General features: G+C 37.8%; 1 protein-coding gene across 4 annotated transcripts; it reads left to right on the top strand.

Moving 5' to 3' along the window:
* Positions 1 to 6: 6 nt before the first annotated feature.
* On the top strand, positions 7 to 14,752 carry ZNF518B (zinc finger protein 518B). Of its 4 annotated transcripts, XR_004843209.1 has the most exons (4): positions 7 to 146; positions 5,991 to 9,574; positions 12,213 to 12,908; positions 13,026 to 14,752. XR_004843209.1 is itself a non-coding variant. In XM_035903456.1 (2 exons), exon 2 carries the CDS (start codon positions 6,193 to 6,195, stop codon positions 9,439 to 9,441), a length of 3,249 nt encoding a protein of 1,082 aa, XP_035759349.1. In that variant the 5' UTR covers positions 7 to 146; positions 5,991 to 6,192; the 3' UTR covers positions 9,442 to 12,114. The 4 variants fall into 4 exon arrangements, 1 of the variants encoding a protein (XP_035759349.1); XR_004843207.1 differs by having other exon boundaries at positions 12,213 to 14,752; XR_004843208.1 differs by having other exon boundaries at positions 7 to 103; positions 12,213 to 14,752.
* The last annotated feature ends 785 nt before the right edge of the window (positions 14,753 to 15,537 follow it).

Below are 15,537 nucleotides of genomic sequence, written 5' to 3' on the forward strand. Positions count from 1 at the left end.
CCCAGGAAATTGGGTTTTTTTGGTTTTGGCTGGCGGGTGCTGCTGTCTCGTGGACGCCATCAGGCTGCGTTAGACTCGACTGGACTGTGAAGCCGTTGTCCAGGTCTGTCATCTTAGTCCTCTTCCTGAAGAAAAGAAGCTTTCGGGTTAGTAACTATTACTGAGCAAAAGAGAATATCCTGTGTTTTGTATGTAAATTGTGTTCTTTAGAGAACTGTTCTTTAGAGGGTCCTGTTTGGGTATATGATTCGCTTAATTCAATCCTACATTAAATTTTGTTGCAGAGGAAGCTATCATAAAAAAGTGTTACATTGGACGCTTAAGGTAACTTAGAAGTATAAAATGACTTGTTTTTCTTCTAAATAAATGGTCCAGTGTTATCGTAGATGTAGCCAAAGTGTCCTGAAATATCCGTTTAATAAAAAAAGCCTGTTTTATTATTAAGAAGACTAATGGTGTTTTACAGGATCTTGCTAGCATTCTATTCTGCATTGTTACTACAGTAAATGGTTATAGTCAAGGCCCTTTTCTTGCACATACAGGTAGTAGGTGGCTAATTTTAGCAGGAATTAAAACTGTAGAAATGAATTTTAGCATCTGCATGAGTGTTTTGAGAATGGGGCACGGAGGGTTATGTACTAATGGGACTCACCCCCCTCCTCTCCCATTTTCTTCAGTGCCATACTTCCTTGCTTTGTTGCTTACAGGCCTTAAAGCTTAGAGTAAGGTAATGCTAAATACTAGTCAGTATGCTTTGGATATACAGAGAGATTTTGAAAATGGTTGTAAACCGTGTGAAATGCTGAAAATGTGCAGCATCAATTTAAAAGTCGATCATACATGTAATGATAAACAACTGTATAAACATCTCTGCGCACTCTCTAAAATACTGCTTTTGATACAGTAGTTATTTGAGAATGCCCTGCTTAGCGTATTGCAGGAAGACCATCAAGCAATTGAATGAAATGACAGAACTGTGTATCTTTCAGATACAAATAAAGCTAGGCCTCAGTCCTAGAGCCACAGAGAAACAGACCTCCATTTCGGTAGAATACTGTGTAGTCCATATATGTACCTGACTTCTTGCAATGCCAATGAATGTCAATAAATTGGACAATTTTTCACATATGCATTCTAAAAATAGTGATTTACTTTAAATTGGTATTTTGCATAACTTTGTTATAAGCAGTAAAAATTTTGAAAGTAATTACATTTTTTCTGTAGAGTGAAAAAACTGTATATTTTGTAATAAAAATAAGTTCTGAAAACCTGGTGCATGGTCTTTGCTTTTCTTAATTCTTTGCATTGACAGTCTTTATTCATGTTGATTGGAAAAAAGTCACGTGAGTTACAACTGTGTGATTAGCTGTTATTGTGAAATAAAATGTCTTTTTAAGAAGAAATTATTGTAGATAAAATTTCTTTGGTGTATTTGAATAGTTTGTTTTTAATACAAAATCAGTTCTTCTAATTATTACAATATGTTATATTTGAGTGAAGCACTTTGGATCTCTCCTAGTCATTAGGCCTAAAATTAATGACTAATAATTGTGGGTAGGTAGTGGATCAGTAGAACAGCTAACTTGACTATCTCTGTTAAGCAAATCAATGTTGAATGGATAGCATATGGCATATATATAATTGCAAAATAAAAACAAGGTAATTTTAAGCTTACATAGAGATTTAAGTTTTTAACAGAGACTCAGATTTTGCACACTGTATTTTCCTGATACAGTGATGCACAGTGTCTTCCAATTATGTTTAAACTTTTCTCTTAGGAGATGACTTATATGGGCTTTTTAATACCAAAGCAGGCCTTGATTGTTGGATGTAGTCTGTGAACTTAGTGTGAAAGAGGTGTTCGCTTTGCTGAAGTAAGTTCTTATTTATTTGATCACATATGATAAATACGTGCTGCTTGTCACACCGATTTCATTGATAGCGGCATTGTAATTTGAGATAAAAAAGGAAACTAAACCACTGGAAAATAAATACTTTTCTTTGAAATGGTGAACAAAGTGTTAATGTATTTGAAGTAAATGGAAATTTCAGGAGTATAGAATAACAGGAGGACACTGGCAATTCCTGTCTGACAGTGGACACATCAGTAGTTTGTAATCTACTGCAGTGCAAAAAGCCTTGTGCTGGATGAATTTGGCATTGTCAGGCTGCAGAGGATGTTTCTTCTCCTATTTTTCTTGGTTTTAATTAGTCTTTGGTTTTTAACCTTTATGTAAATGTGATCTCTACTGTTTGGAATGCCTTTTGACTCCTGTAGGTCTCTGTGTCTTAAAGCAGCAAGATTCAAGATATACTAGTGTTATGTGAAAGGTGGGAATATTTCCTTTTATTAAATGCCCCGCTTCTTAATGTTACTGAATTGCGAGTAGGTAGAAGGAGCAGATGAGAGAGTCTGGTTTATCTTCCTTCTGTTGTCTGTTTTCTGTGTGCCTCTAAGTTTTTGCTTCCAGATTTTTTCAGGACTGTGAGGGCCTTTACATTTTTTAAATTTCTCCTAATTCAGGTACCTTACTGTATTTCAAAATATTTTCACAAACTTTTTCTGAATCCATTCCTGTAAAGACAGTGACTGGAATTGATTTCAACACTCCTAGTACCTCTTACTCCATTCTTCATCTGTCCTGTTCTTGTGTTTGTCATTCAGACTCCATGTAGACTTTCAGGTCTTCCTTTAATGTTATCTTTGGATTGGTCTGTGTGCTCTGCGTTTGACTGAAACTTGAAAAATCCAGTATGTATCTCCTAATTAAATCTTCTGAAGCATGTTTCTGCTAACCCTTGATATATCAGAACAAATCTTCAGGGGAATTCTGCCCATGGCACGCCCCACCCCCCCCACCCTCCCTTGTATGGAGTGAATGGATACTGGATTGCACTGCGGCTCTGTGTACATTGATGGCCTCCTTTTTCTGAAGTAACCAGAAAAAGCAAATATTTTTTTTAAATACAATAATAAAATTATAATGTACTTTTGGAAGTTAAATTTCTTCATACCAGCCTGTACTATGCTGTGTTTTGGATCTGTGGCTAAAATAGTGTTGATAGCACACCAGTGTTTTGCCAGTTGCTGTACAGTGTTGGGACAGCTGACCAGAATTGGTCAAGGGGATAGTCCATACCATGTAATGTCATCCTCAGCAATGAAAACTGGAACTAGAGGAAGAAGAAGGGGGGAGGGGGGTTGGCTCCCAAGGTGGCTGTTTTTCAGAGACTGGCCAGTCATTGGTCTGCTTGTGAAAGGTGGTGAGTGATTTTCTTTGCATCGCCTCTGTCTTATTCCTTCACCTATTAAACTGCCTTTGTCCTGACCTATAAGCTTTGCTCTGTTTCTCCAGTTCACTCCCCTTCGTACTCAGAGAGGGATGGAGAGCCAGTGAGTAGCTGTGTGGCTGCTTGGCTGCTGGCTAGAATCAACCCACCACACATCTGAAATGCAGTTGCAGTAACTCCAACAATATTTGAAACCTGGATTCTAGTGACATAGTATTTATCACAGGTCTGAATGAAAGCTTGGTTTTGGGGTTATGTATGTATTTGTTTTCACTTTCATAGAATCATAGAATGTTTTGGGTTGGAAGGGATCCCTAGAGGTCATCTAGTCCAACCCTCATGTATAAGGCTGTTTGAGTTAGGAAAGTTTAGAAGGATTATGAGGCTGTTCTTTGAATTACCTCTGTTAAATTTTTCTAGTGTCCTCTCAGACTGAGCAACACAGATCTGTCTGCTAAATTGAGGCATTCTCAAAGTGTTTGACAGTGTTTTTTGTCCTTTCTTGCTCTTTAAAAGTGGTGGATCCTTTTTCATGTTGTCCCATAAGGTGAAGTTTACAGTGTTTAAAAAATACAAGAAAACTCTCCACATCTTTAATACTGTTTTTGTGGTCAAAGATGTTGATGACAGAAAGTGCTCTACGCCTATCTTTTAGTCAGTTCATATGGTGTGCAGTTTCAGTATCAATGGATAGCTGTTAACAGCAAAAAAAAAGGCAAATATTAATCTAACTTCACCCTTACCTTTCATATACAATTTTAGTTCTTTCTGAAAGCTGAAGAGAAATCTTCAAAGTATCTTTGGTTTGGATCATGATCAAGATCTCCTACTATCTTTCTCCTGAAATTAAGCAGCGGATCTCCCGAACATAGGCCTACCATCACACTTGTGTGTCAACAAGATTCATCTTCAGTCTAAGAATTGATACTAGCAGGGAAAGAATGGTCTAAGACTACCAGAAACATTTGTTTTTCTTTCCTCTTTAGAATCTGGATAATAGAGGGCATAATGTTACCAACATTAGAATTACTTAAAAAATTTTTTTTCAGATCATGATACAGTAGTCATGTATACTTTCCTCCTTCCTGGGAGGCTGACATTCATTAGTCTTTCGCATTGGGATATACAACTGTCTGCATTGCAATGAGATGAGATTGCTGTAGTCCTAAGAACTACCTACTGAGGATTTTTACAGGTGTGCGGCCATCCATCTGCTAAAGAGTGAAAAGCCCATGACGTTGTCCCTAACCAGTTTTCTAACTTATTTTTACTGTTGTTTGAGGTTGCATCAGTATACTTGCTCTTTGCATAGCCCCATCTTTAGGGCAGCATTCCTATAGCAGCTAGGAATATTATTGACAGAGGTATCACAGGGACATGCAAGAAGAATTTTCTGGATCAGATGCTTACTCCTGTCAAGCCATTGTGGAGATACACCATAGTGTAAAGTTTTACTCAGTCATGTAGGTTTATTGTAATAGGATGCTACTTAGGTGATCTCAGTGCTGTGCTTTTGGAGCTCAAATCAGGCCTTGCTTTCTGTAGATAGACTTGGGGAGGAACTGTATTTAAGAAGCAGAAGCCTTCTGTAGGATGTATTGAAATTCTAAAGGAGTCTAGAAGTAACCTCTTGAAATAGGGTCTATACATGAATGCAGATCTGTGCAGCAATATGTCTGTAAGTAAGAATATTTGAATAAGGAAGATGTTGAGTAGATTTTACTTATTGTTGTTAGCTTTGGACTTTATCTTGTCTTATGTATGTCTCAAAAGGCTAATTTAGTTATTTTCCACATAACTGGGGTCTTGTAGTCTTGGCAAAAGCTTAAAGGCTGGGCTTGTTCATGTTAAATATAGAAAAGAGACAGTAAGGGTGCTGGAACCTGTGGGGCTGCTGCATTGTCTATTTTGCTTGATTGACATATTCTGTATTATCAGGATGGAGTGAACTATTTATATGCTTGTCCACATGTATAGAAGTGATTACACTGTGATATTAATAGAAGTGAAAGTAATTAACTTTGAAGCCACAGATTGTTTTGACTTCATTACTTTGAGAACATGTGAAGTATAAATCACACCTTATTATGATTTAGTGTTCAAGACTGTATGGATCTGAAACATTGGCACTGATTAGAAAAGAACTTCCCTCTGTACTTCAGGGCTTTCCATGCCAACTTAAAAATGCTTATATTAAAGAACAACTCATAGTTGTGTGTTTTTAGTAACTATTGTAGTCACTCTCCTTTTTCCTGCTGGGATTCGCAAATGAGTGGCACCTGCAGTGTTTCATAATATCTTTTCCTGAGTTAAGGGCTGTGTATGAACTGAAATCATATTCTGCTGCTCAGTTCTATTACCAAGTATATTTCTTGTTAGGCTTATAAATACATTTCTTAGATGTGAAATTTTTCATTACATGAAATAGCATGAACTCTCTAGGTTTTGATGCATAGCAGATACTTTTATGTGAATTTATGAATATTTTGAACAAGAGCAAACATTAAAGGATTATTTGATTTGGTATGTTTTGCTTAGAGTTAATAGTTGTATGTGCAGAATACAATCAGTGGTATATTAACAGTAGACTTGGCACTCCGTATTCAGCTGTAGTCCACTAATAGTTCAATTATTAGTTCATTGTATTTCAATGATCAGTGAATTGTGACTGACTTAATCTTCTGCTTTTTATTCTTTAGTGCTGCAAGTTGATTGAATAAAATTAAGAACATGGAATATTATATGGATGCAGTTCCTTGAGCACCGTTTCTTCCAAAGTATGTTTTCTGCAGATTGTTGGCCTGAATGATTGATAAGCAGCATACACAAGACTAATATCAAGAAAACATTGTCTGTTGCTGCTGTGTTTGACAAAACCAGTGCAGAGTCACATCTTCTGAAATGCAGTTGAAAAAAATGAGGGAAATTTTACCAAGATTGTACCCTGACCAAGTTAATGATAAAAATAATTCCTTAACTACATCCCCAAAGCAATCTTCTGAGGATAAAACAAATCCATCAAAAGGGGATGATGACCAAAACTGCTGTTACCAAGGGACTGAGGCTGAGAATAATAAGTTGTCACTGATAGACTGTATAAAATGCAGAAATGTTCAGAAAATTTCAATGCAAGATATAGAAAAGCATAAGAAGCTTGGGTGGACTGAAGACAAAAATTTCATCTGCAAGAAGTGCAGTCATGTTACGCCACCAGCTTTCCATTTTGTTCCTGATGGTGCCAATGCTGTAGGCTTCGAAAAACCTGAAAAAAAATCCCCAAGTAAAATCCAGAAAACATTTAAAGTTAAAAACTTTCTGCCGGGTAAATATTACTGTGATAAATGTAGATTTTCAACAAAGGATCCTTTGCAGTATAAAAAGCATGTAGGTCAACATGAAGAAATTAAATTTATTTGTTCCCACTGTAGTTATATATCCTACACCAAAGGAGAATTCCAGAGGCATTTGGTGAAACACACTGGGACTTTTCCATATCAGTGTGAATACTGTGAATATGGTGCTGTTAGACATGACTATATAGTAAAACACACAAGAAGAGTACATGAAATGCCTGCAAAACGGCTGTCAAATACTGTCATAAATCACAAGCAAAAGAAGCCGAGTCAAAGCACTTTATTTGAAAAGCAGAAATACGATAGAATTCCCTTTCAGAATGAACTTTCAAATTTGTCTTCAAATATGTTTTGTGAGATTCCAGATAAGGTAACTAAAACAATCTGTTTGTCTCATGATGTGGAATGTAGTGTGAACACAGCATCAGTCCAGGATAAAACAATATTGGAGCCATCTGAAATAAGTGTGTGTGAGAATCAAAGTGTTGAAGTTGAGCTTTATTCTCCAAAAATGGAGCCTTTACAACCTGGGGTGCCTTTAACAGTAATTGCACCGTCTGAGCTTGTAGTTCCTTCTAACTGTTTAGCTCAGATAGTAGAGATTAAAATAGTGAATGGAGCACAACAGCTGGTTCTTAAACTAATTCCTATGAAAGAAGCAACTTACAAACCTGTGAACAGTACTGAAGAGGAACCTGAGAATCAAGGTATAGGACGATCTGCAGAAGGAAAAAAACCATCTTCTGTATCTCAAAATGAGTTACTAACCATGGAACTGAATGTAGACAAATTAACCAGTGTTAGTAACCAGCTTAATTTGGATAGTACATATGACAAGAATTCTGAATGTCTTTGTTTTCCTGATTCTCAACTCTCAGATTGTAACTCTGTATCTATACAGAGGGAAGATGCATCAAAATTATGCTTTCATTTGGTGAAAGGTATTGATGTCCATTCAGGTGTTATAGAACTTTGTTCTCCATCTCTGGTGATGAGTAGTACTGAAAAAAAAAGTGATCTTAAATCCACAAGGTGGGAAGTAGATGGAAAAAATAACTTACATTATGACTTGTATTGTTATGAAGAAGGTGTGGATGTACTCCCTCCAAAATATGCTGCTATTTCTGAAGAGAAGAGTTCCAAGAACATTTCAGTAGAGGCCGCTCAGGAGGGCAAAAATTCCTCTTCTTCTGCAGTCCTTAAACAAAAAGATACATTGCCTCTAAAGAGGGATGACAAAGATTATAGAAGTCTGCCAGTCAGCTCTACAGAAACATGTTTAGGTGGTAAGGGTTTTGATAAAAAATCTGTTATATCTTCTGAAGCAGGGAAAAACTTTCATGTCACTAAAACTCCATCTTGTGAGGACATGACTTTTGGCTTTAGCAAAGTAAAGAGAGCTGAAACAGTAAGTCAAAAGAACAATCTTCTTCTGGAATCATTAGAACTACAGAAGATGGAAAATAAAGGCAACCCTTTTGAGGGACCTGTTATTTCGTCTGTATTTTCTCTTAGCTCTGGGGCTGAAAACGTTCCAGAGGGTGTCAGATGGGATGACACAACATGCAATAAGAAGTCAGCAACATTGCTGTGTCGAAAGATTGCTCAGCTCATGTCTGCTGCTGAATCCAACATGAGATCCATGCCTTTGAGATGTCAAGCTTCTAGTAAAAAGTTGCTTTTCCCTCAAGAAAATTCAGCAAGCTGTGAGGGAGTTGTTCCTGCCTCTGAAGTGGACCAGTCTGCATCTTTGTCTCAAGTGCATGGTGGAAGCAGTGTGATTAGTAGTGAAGAATACGGTAAAGATCAGTTGCTTACATTTGCAAGAACATCTAAAAACAGGGTAACCAAAAATTCCCATGTTGCTACTCCAGTGTTTATCCCCAAAGGGACAATGCTGAGAGTACTGAATGCTACTAGCAGTCAAAAATCAAATGGAATAGAAAACAGGAGTGAAACACCAGCTCCTTCTATGTATCGCAATGAAATGTTTCTGCCTCGCCCAGTTCCTGTCAGTGTTTCTGAGACACTTAGCAGTAGTTCGCCATGTTTGCCTAATCAGAGTGAACCGAATGCTCAGTCCCGAGGTGTGTCACTCCGGCAAAGACCAAAGCGAGAGGCAAGTGTTAAAAATAATAACAAACAAACTGGTGTACTGTTTCAGAAAAGCAGTGATGTGAGTAAGCAAAGCAAACCCTACTCAAAAGGTCAACTAGGTCCCAAAACCAAGGTGAAACAAGCAAGCTTCAGGGAACTTCCGAAGAGGAAAACAAGAACTCAGTTGGAAGCTAGTTCAAGTTCTGACATGTCTTATCTATTGACAGCAAGACGTCTTCGGCTTGTCCCTCTGAGAATGAATCAGTTGATAAAATGCCCTCGTCGTAACCAGCCAGTTGTGGTACTAAACCATCCTGATGTTGACTCGCCAGAGATAATTAATGTCATGAAGACTATCAACAAGTATAAAGGTCAAGTCCTGAAAGTTGTTCTCTCAGAAAGGACAAGTAGTTGTCTTGGTGTCAAACGTTATCGAAAGCGTCTTACTCTTCAAAATGTTGAGACAGGAAGCCAAGCAAAAAAGCAGAGTATGCTAAAAATGAAACTAAAAAAGACCCATAAAAACAACTACCAGGTGGTGGAAACTTCACCAGCTGAAACACTTCAGTGTATGTTTAAGTGTTGGTTTTGTGGAAGAGTATATATGGACCAAGAAGAATGGATAAGTCATGGACAGAGGCACTTGATAGAGGCAACCAAGGGCTGGGATGTTCTTTCTCTTCCAGCAAAAAAGCATTAACTGAGAGACTAGGGTGCATTTCCCCTCTTACTTTTAATGAGTGCCACTAACTTGCTTGGAAAGTAAGATTGAAATAACTGCTTTATTTTGCCAAAAGGTCTCTACTGTTAGCAAAGTGGGAGAGGAGAGCAGAGTTATGGAGATACAGAGAAGCTGATAGTGAGTACTAAGCACTACTTTGCACTCTCATGTTTGAAATTTGTATTGGAGGTCAACTTCATCTGTTCTAGAGGAGAAATTTGAAAAAAGATTTGCTATGCAAGCATCTTTCTAGTTACCATTCTCTGTGTTAGGATACTGTGCTGTAACTGGTTTGTGCTAGGTCTGTGGATTAAAATCTTAGACGATAAGATCTTTGTAAATTTAACAGGGTTTAGTTTGCTGTATTACAGCATGGTATTTCAAAGGTTGAGCATGCGTGTACTGAAAAGCACCTTTGATCCTCTGTGGGCAGCAAGTATATATCATAGGTTTTAGTGGCAAATTAAGCACCATGCATAAAAAGTAAAACCTGAATATGAGTACTCTGTTTCAGTGAAAAAAAATACATTTCTGCTGACTTCACAGGAGATACAAGGGTGTGAATGACAGATGTGTGGGATCAGAGTTACTCCCACTACTTCAGATAGCACTAAAAAATTTAATTTTGTTTAGTACTTAAGTCTTTACCTAGCCTGTATTGCATAGATGTGAGAAAGAAAGCAGAACACTGTTAGCTTTCTGCACCATCTTTGTTCTGAGCAGGCAGAGCCAGAGATATCATCAGGCTTGGACTGATAGGAGGGAGAAGCTTTTCTCTGCATGGTCTCAAGGCTGTTCTGAAATCTAAGTAAGTAATAGCCAAACATAAACCCTTTATCACTGTGTGTGTAGCCTGATAGAAAAACATTTGCAGAATTGGGCATTTGGTTAGAACTCTAGTTAGTGTGTCAATACTTATTTACAGGGAGAACTTGCTGCAGATGAAGACTTTTCAAAATGGAAAACCATGTTGCACAGCGTTTACATTGACAGTGTTGAACCAGATTTTCAGTGCAATCTTTCATCCTTCTTAGGAATTTAGATGTTATTTTTTGTAGGTCTCAATTCGAACAAGCATGTGCCTAGTTACATATGTACGTCTAATGTGTATTTACTGACTTCAGTGCGGTGTAAACGTTGCTCAGTTGCTTAAAAACTTCCCTAGATCAGGGCCAAATTTCAAGTTTTTAGTGAAGAGGGATGTATGATACTGAAGTCTAATGTTCCTGTACATGAACAATAGATGTTTTTCTTCATCTTGTCAATTTTAAATAATTTTAAAATCATACAGAATTAACTATACTGAAGCACATATTTACAATTAAAATAAATTAACATTAATTTTTACAGATAAAATCAATACTGACTCTAATGCTGGATGTGTGTTCTATGTTTGAACTGGGACTACTCTTGAAAAACTGGTAGTCCCTAACTCTTTTCACTGTTGGTGCATTTTTGTAAACAGTTTAAGCTGGGAATATTTTTTATATATACTCCAGCAGATTATACATTGTTTTGATAAAGTATGTATGGTATCTGTATTGAAATGTAAATATTTTAAAACTACATCTGACTGAGGCTTATTTTCAAAACCAGTTAAAACATCGCTTTCCAGTCATTTTGCAATACAGTGTTAAAATATTTCAGATAGTTGGTGCTTTTAATTCAGATCTTTGTCATCATATGCACATGGAAAATTTTTGTATCATTTGTATTAGACTGACCTGTTCCACAGAACAAACTTCCTTTTGACTGTTTTGTCAATAATGATGAAATGACAGTTCTTATTTTGTATTCAAATGGAGTTATATTTTTTTAGATGGGTACACTAGAGGGTTTTTTCACTTCATATACTTTGATGCCAAACGTAACAGTACTGTTTGCATTTTCGATTGTGAAAATAGCTTCCATTCTAAAATTCTGGTATATCGCATATAATAAATACTGAAATTGTTAACATACGAAAAAACATGGTTAAAATTCCTCCTTTGTTTTTACCCCTTCAGTCCAGGTTAATGTTTGAATTAATTTTTTTTCTGTAGAAGCTACAAAATAAATAGTTTTGAATTTACTTCGTAAGAGTTGTCACTGGCAAAATTAAAACATTCCCCATGAAAGCTGTACTGGGGGTGGCGGGGGAATGCTGCTGCTCAGCATTATAAACTAGGTGGCTTAAGTATACTACTAATGCTTGTCTTTTGTAAGCAAGTTTACTGTTGCAGCAAACATCTGCAAAGCTTTGTATGTCAGTTCCATAATCTGCTATTCAAATTCTTAAGCAGTGTGTTCTTCATGGGTTCAATTTGATTAATTGGTGGTTTTTTTGTTTTGTTTTAACATGAAAACCTTTTTTAAGTTAAATTGTATGGTGGGTATGAAACTCTTAAAGCAGATTGTCATGCCTCTTCCTTTTTATGAGCTCTGCCACACTCTACTTAGCAGCTTCTGGTTTGTTAATTATAATTTTTATTATTAGATAATGACGTGTCAGAATAACTTCCTTCAAGTTTAACGGTCTCAGTGGTTTGGGAGAAATAATTATAATAAATCTTCCCTTGCATTTTGATGCAGCATTGAGAAATAGAAAGGGGCATTGGGTTTGTGTGGCAAGGTTTTGGTAGTGGGGGGGACTACAGGGATGGCTTCTGTGAGAAGCTGCCAGAAGCCTCCCTATGTCTGATAGGGCCAGTGCCAGCCAGCTCTGAGACAGACCCGCCACTGGCCAAGGCTGAGCCCATCAGCTGCCGGAGGTTATGGAGATACAGAGAAGCTGATAGTGAGTACTAAGCACTACTTTGCACTCTCATGTTTGAAATTTGTATTGGAGGTCAACTTCATCTGTTCTAGAGGAGAAATTTGAAAAAAGATTTGCTATGCAAGCATCTTTCTAGTTACCATTCTCTGTGTTAGGATACTGTGCTGTAACTGGTTTGTGCTAGGTCTGTGGATTAAAATCTTAGACGATAAGATCTTTGTAAATTTAACAGGGTTTAGTTTGCTGTATTACAGCATGGTATTTCAAAGGTTGAGCATGCGTGTACTGAAAAGCACCTTTGATCCTCTGTGGGCAGCAAGTATATATCATAGGTTTTAGTGGCAAATTAAGCACCATGCATAAAAAGTAAAACCTGAATATGAGTACTCTGTTTCAGTGAAAAAAAATACATTTCTGCTGACTTCACAGGAGATACAAGGGTGTGAATGACAGATGTGTGGGATCAGAGTTACTCCCACTACTTCAGATAGCACTAAAAAATTTAATTTTGTTTAGTACTTAAGTCTTTACCTAGCCTGTATTGCATAGATGTGAGAAAGAAAGCAGAACACTGTTAGCTTTCTGCACCATCTTTGTTCTGAGCAGGCAGAGCCAGAGATATCATCAGGCTTGGACTGATAGGAGGGAGAAGCTTTTCTCTGCATGGTCTCAAGGCTGTTCTGAAATCTAAGTAAGTAATAGCCAAACATAAACCCTTTATCACTGTGTGTGTAGCCTGATAGAAAAACATTTGCAGAATTGGGCATTTGGTTAGAACTCTAGTTAGTGTGTCAATACTTATTTACAGGGAGAACTTGCTGCAGATGAAGACTTTTCAAAATGGAAAACCATGTTGCACAGCGTTTACATTGACAGTGTTGAACCAGATTTTCAGTGCAATCTTTCATCCTTCTTAGGAATTTAGATGTTATTTTTTGTAGGTCTCAATTCGAACAAGCATGTGCCTAGTTACATATGTACGTCTAATGTGTATTTACTGACTTCAGTGCGGTGTAAACGTTGCTCAGTTGCTTAAAAACTTCCCTAGATCAGGGCCAAATTTCAAGTTTTTAGTGAAGAGGGATGTATGATACTGAAGTCTAATGTTCCTGTACATGAACAATAGATGTTTTTCTTCATCTTGTCAATTTTAAATAATTTTAAAATCATACAGAATTAACTATACTGAAGCACATATTTACAATTAAAATAAATTAACATTAATTTTTACAGATAAAATCAATACTGACTCTAATGCTGGATGTGTGTTCTATGTTTGAACTGGGACTACTCTTGAAAAACTGGTAGTCCCTAACTCTTTTCACTGTTGGTGCATTTTTGTAAACAGTTTAAGCTGGGAATATTTTTTATATATACTCCAGCAGATTATACATTGTTTTGATAAAGTATGTATGGTATCTGTATTGAAATGTAAATATTTTAAAACTACATCTGACTGAGGCTTATTTTCAAAACCAGTTAAAACATCGCTTTCCAGTCATTTTGCAATACAGTGTTAAAATATTTCAGATAGTTGGTGCTTTTAATTCAGATCTTTGTCATCATATGCACATGGAAAATTTTTGTATCATTTGTATTAGACTGACCTGTTCCACAGAACAAACTTCCTTTTGACTGTTTTGTCAATAATGATGAAATGACAGTTCTTATTTTGTATTCAAATGGAGTTATATTTTTTTAGATGGGTACACTAGAGGGTTTTTTCACTTCATATACTTTGATGCCAAACGTAACAGTACTGTTTGCATTTTCGATTGTGAAAATAGCTTCCATTCTAAAATTCTGGTATATCGCATATAATAAATACTGAAATTGTTAACATACGAAAAAACATGGTTAAAATTCCTCCTTTGTTTTTACCCCTTCAGTCCAGGTTAATGTTTGAATTAATTTTTTTTCTGTAGAAGCTACAAAATAAATAGTTTTGAATTTACTTCGTAAGAGTTGTCACTGGCAAAATTAAAACATTCCCCATGAAAGCTGTACTGGGGGTGGCGGGGGAATGCTGCTGCTCAGCATTATAAACTAGGTGGCTTAAGTATACTACTAATGCTTGTCTTTTGTAAGCAAGTTTACTGTTGCAGCAAACATCTGCAAAGCTTTGTATGTCAGTTCCATAATCTGCTATTCAAATTCTTAAGCAGTGTGTTCTTCATGGGTTCAATTTGATTAATTGGTGGTTTTTTTGTTTTGTTTTAACATGAAAACCTTTTTTAAGTTAAATTGTATGGTGGGTATGAAACTCTTAAAGCAGATTGTCATGCCTCTTCCTTTTTATGAGCTCTGCCACACTCTACTTAGCAGCTTCTGGTTTGTTAATTATAATTTTTATTATTAGATAATGACGTGTCAGAATAACTTCCTTCAAGTTTAACGGTCTCAGTGGTTTGGGAGAAATAATTATAATAAATCTTCCCTTGCATTTTGATGCAGCATTGAGAAATAGAAAGGGGCATTGGGTTTGTGTGGCAAGGTTTTGGTAGTGGGGGGGACTACAGGGATGGCTTCTGTGAGAAGCTGCCAGAAGCCTCCCTATGTCTGATAGGGCCAGTGCCAGCCAGCTCTGAGACAGACCCGCCACTGGCCAAGGCTGAGCCCATCAGCTGCAGTAGTAGAGCCCCGGGATAACATATTTAAGAAAAGGGAAAAAAAACCCTGTTGCAGACAGCAGCCAGAGAGAGGAGTGAGAATCTGTGAGAGAAACAACCGTGCAGACACCAAGGTTGATGCAGAAGGAGGGGAGGAGGTGCTCCAGGCACCGGAGCAGAGATTCCCCTCAGCCCCTGGTGCAGCCCCTGGTGGAGCAGGCTGTCCCCCTGCAGCCCTTGGAGGTTATTGGTGGAGCAGATCTCTACCTGCACCCCATGGAGGACCCCACTCCAGAGCAGGTGAATGTGCCCAAAGGAGGCTGTGACCCCATGGGAAGGAGCCACCCTGCTGGAGCAGGCTCCTGGCAGGACCTGTGGCCCTGTGGAGAGAGGAGCCCACACTGAAGCAGGTTTGCTGGCAGAGCTGGTGACCCTGCGGGGGACCCATGCTGGAGCAGTCTGTTCCTGAAGGACTGCACCCTGTGGAAGGGACCCATGCTGGAGCAGGGGAGGAGTGTGAGGAGTCCTCCCCCAAGGAGGAAGGAGCAGCAGAGACAGTGTGTGTTGGGGACTGACCCCAACCCCCACTCTCCATCCCCCTCGACTGCTTGATGGGTGGAGGTAGAGAAATCGGGAGTGAAGTTGAGTCGAGGAAGAAGGGAGGGGTGGGGGGAAGGTGTTTTAATTTTTATTTACTCATTATGCTACTCT

The sequence above is a fragment of the Egretta garzetta genome, unplaced genomic scaffold (assembly GCF_000687185.1).
Source record: "Egretta garzetta isolate BGI_Z169 unplaced genomic scaffold, ASM68718v1 scaffold151, whole genome shotgun sequence".
Lineage (NCBI taxonomy): Eukaryota > Metazoa > Chordata > Aves > Pelecaniformes > Ardeidae > Egretta > Egretta garzetta.

Excerpts from the sequence above, each read along its gene's own strand:
- ZNF518B (XM_035903456.1), top strand. The coding sequence starts at position 6,193 with ATGCAGTTGAAAAAAATGAGGGAAATTTTACCAAGATTGTACCCTGAC.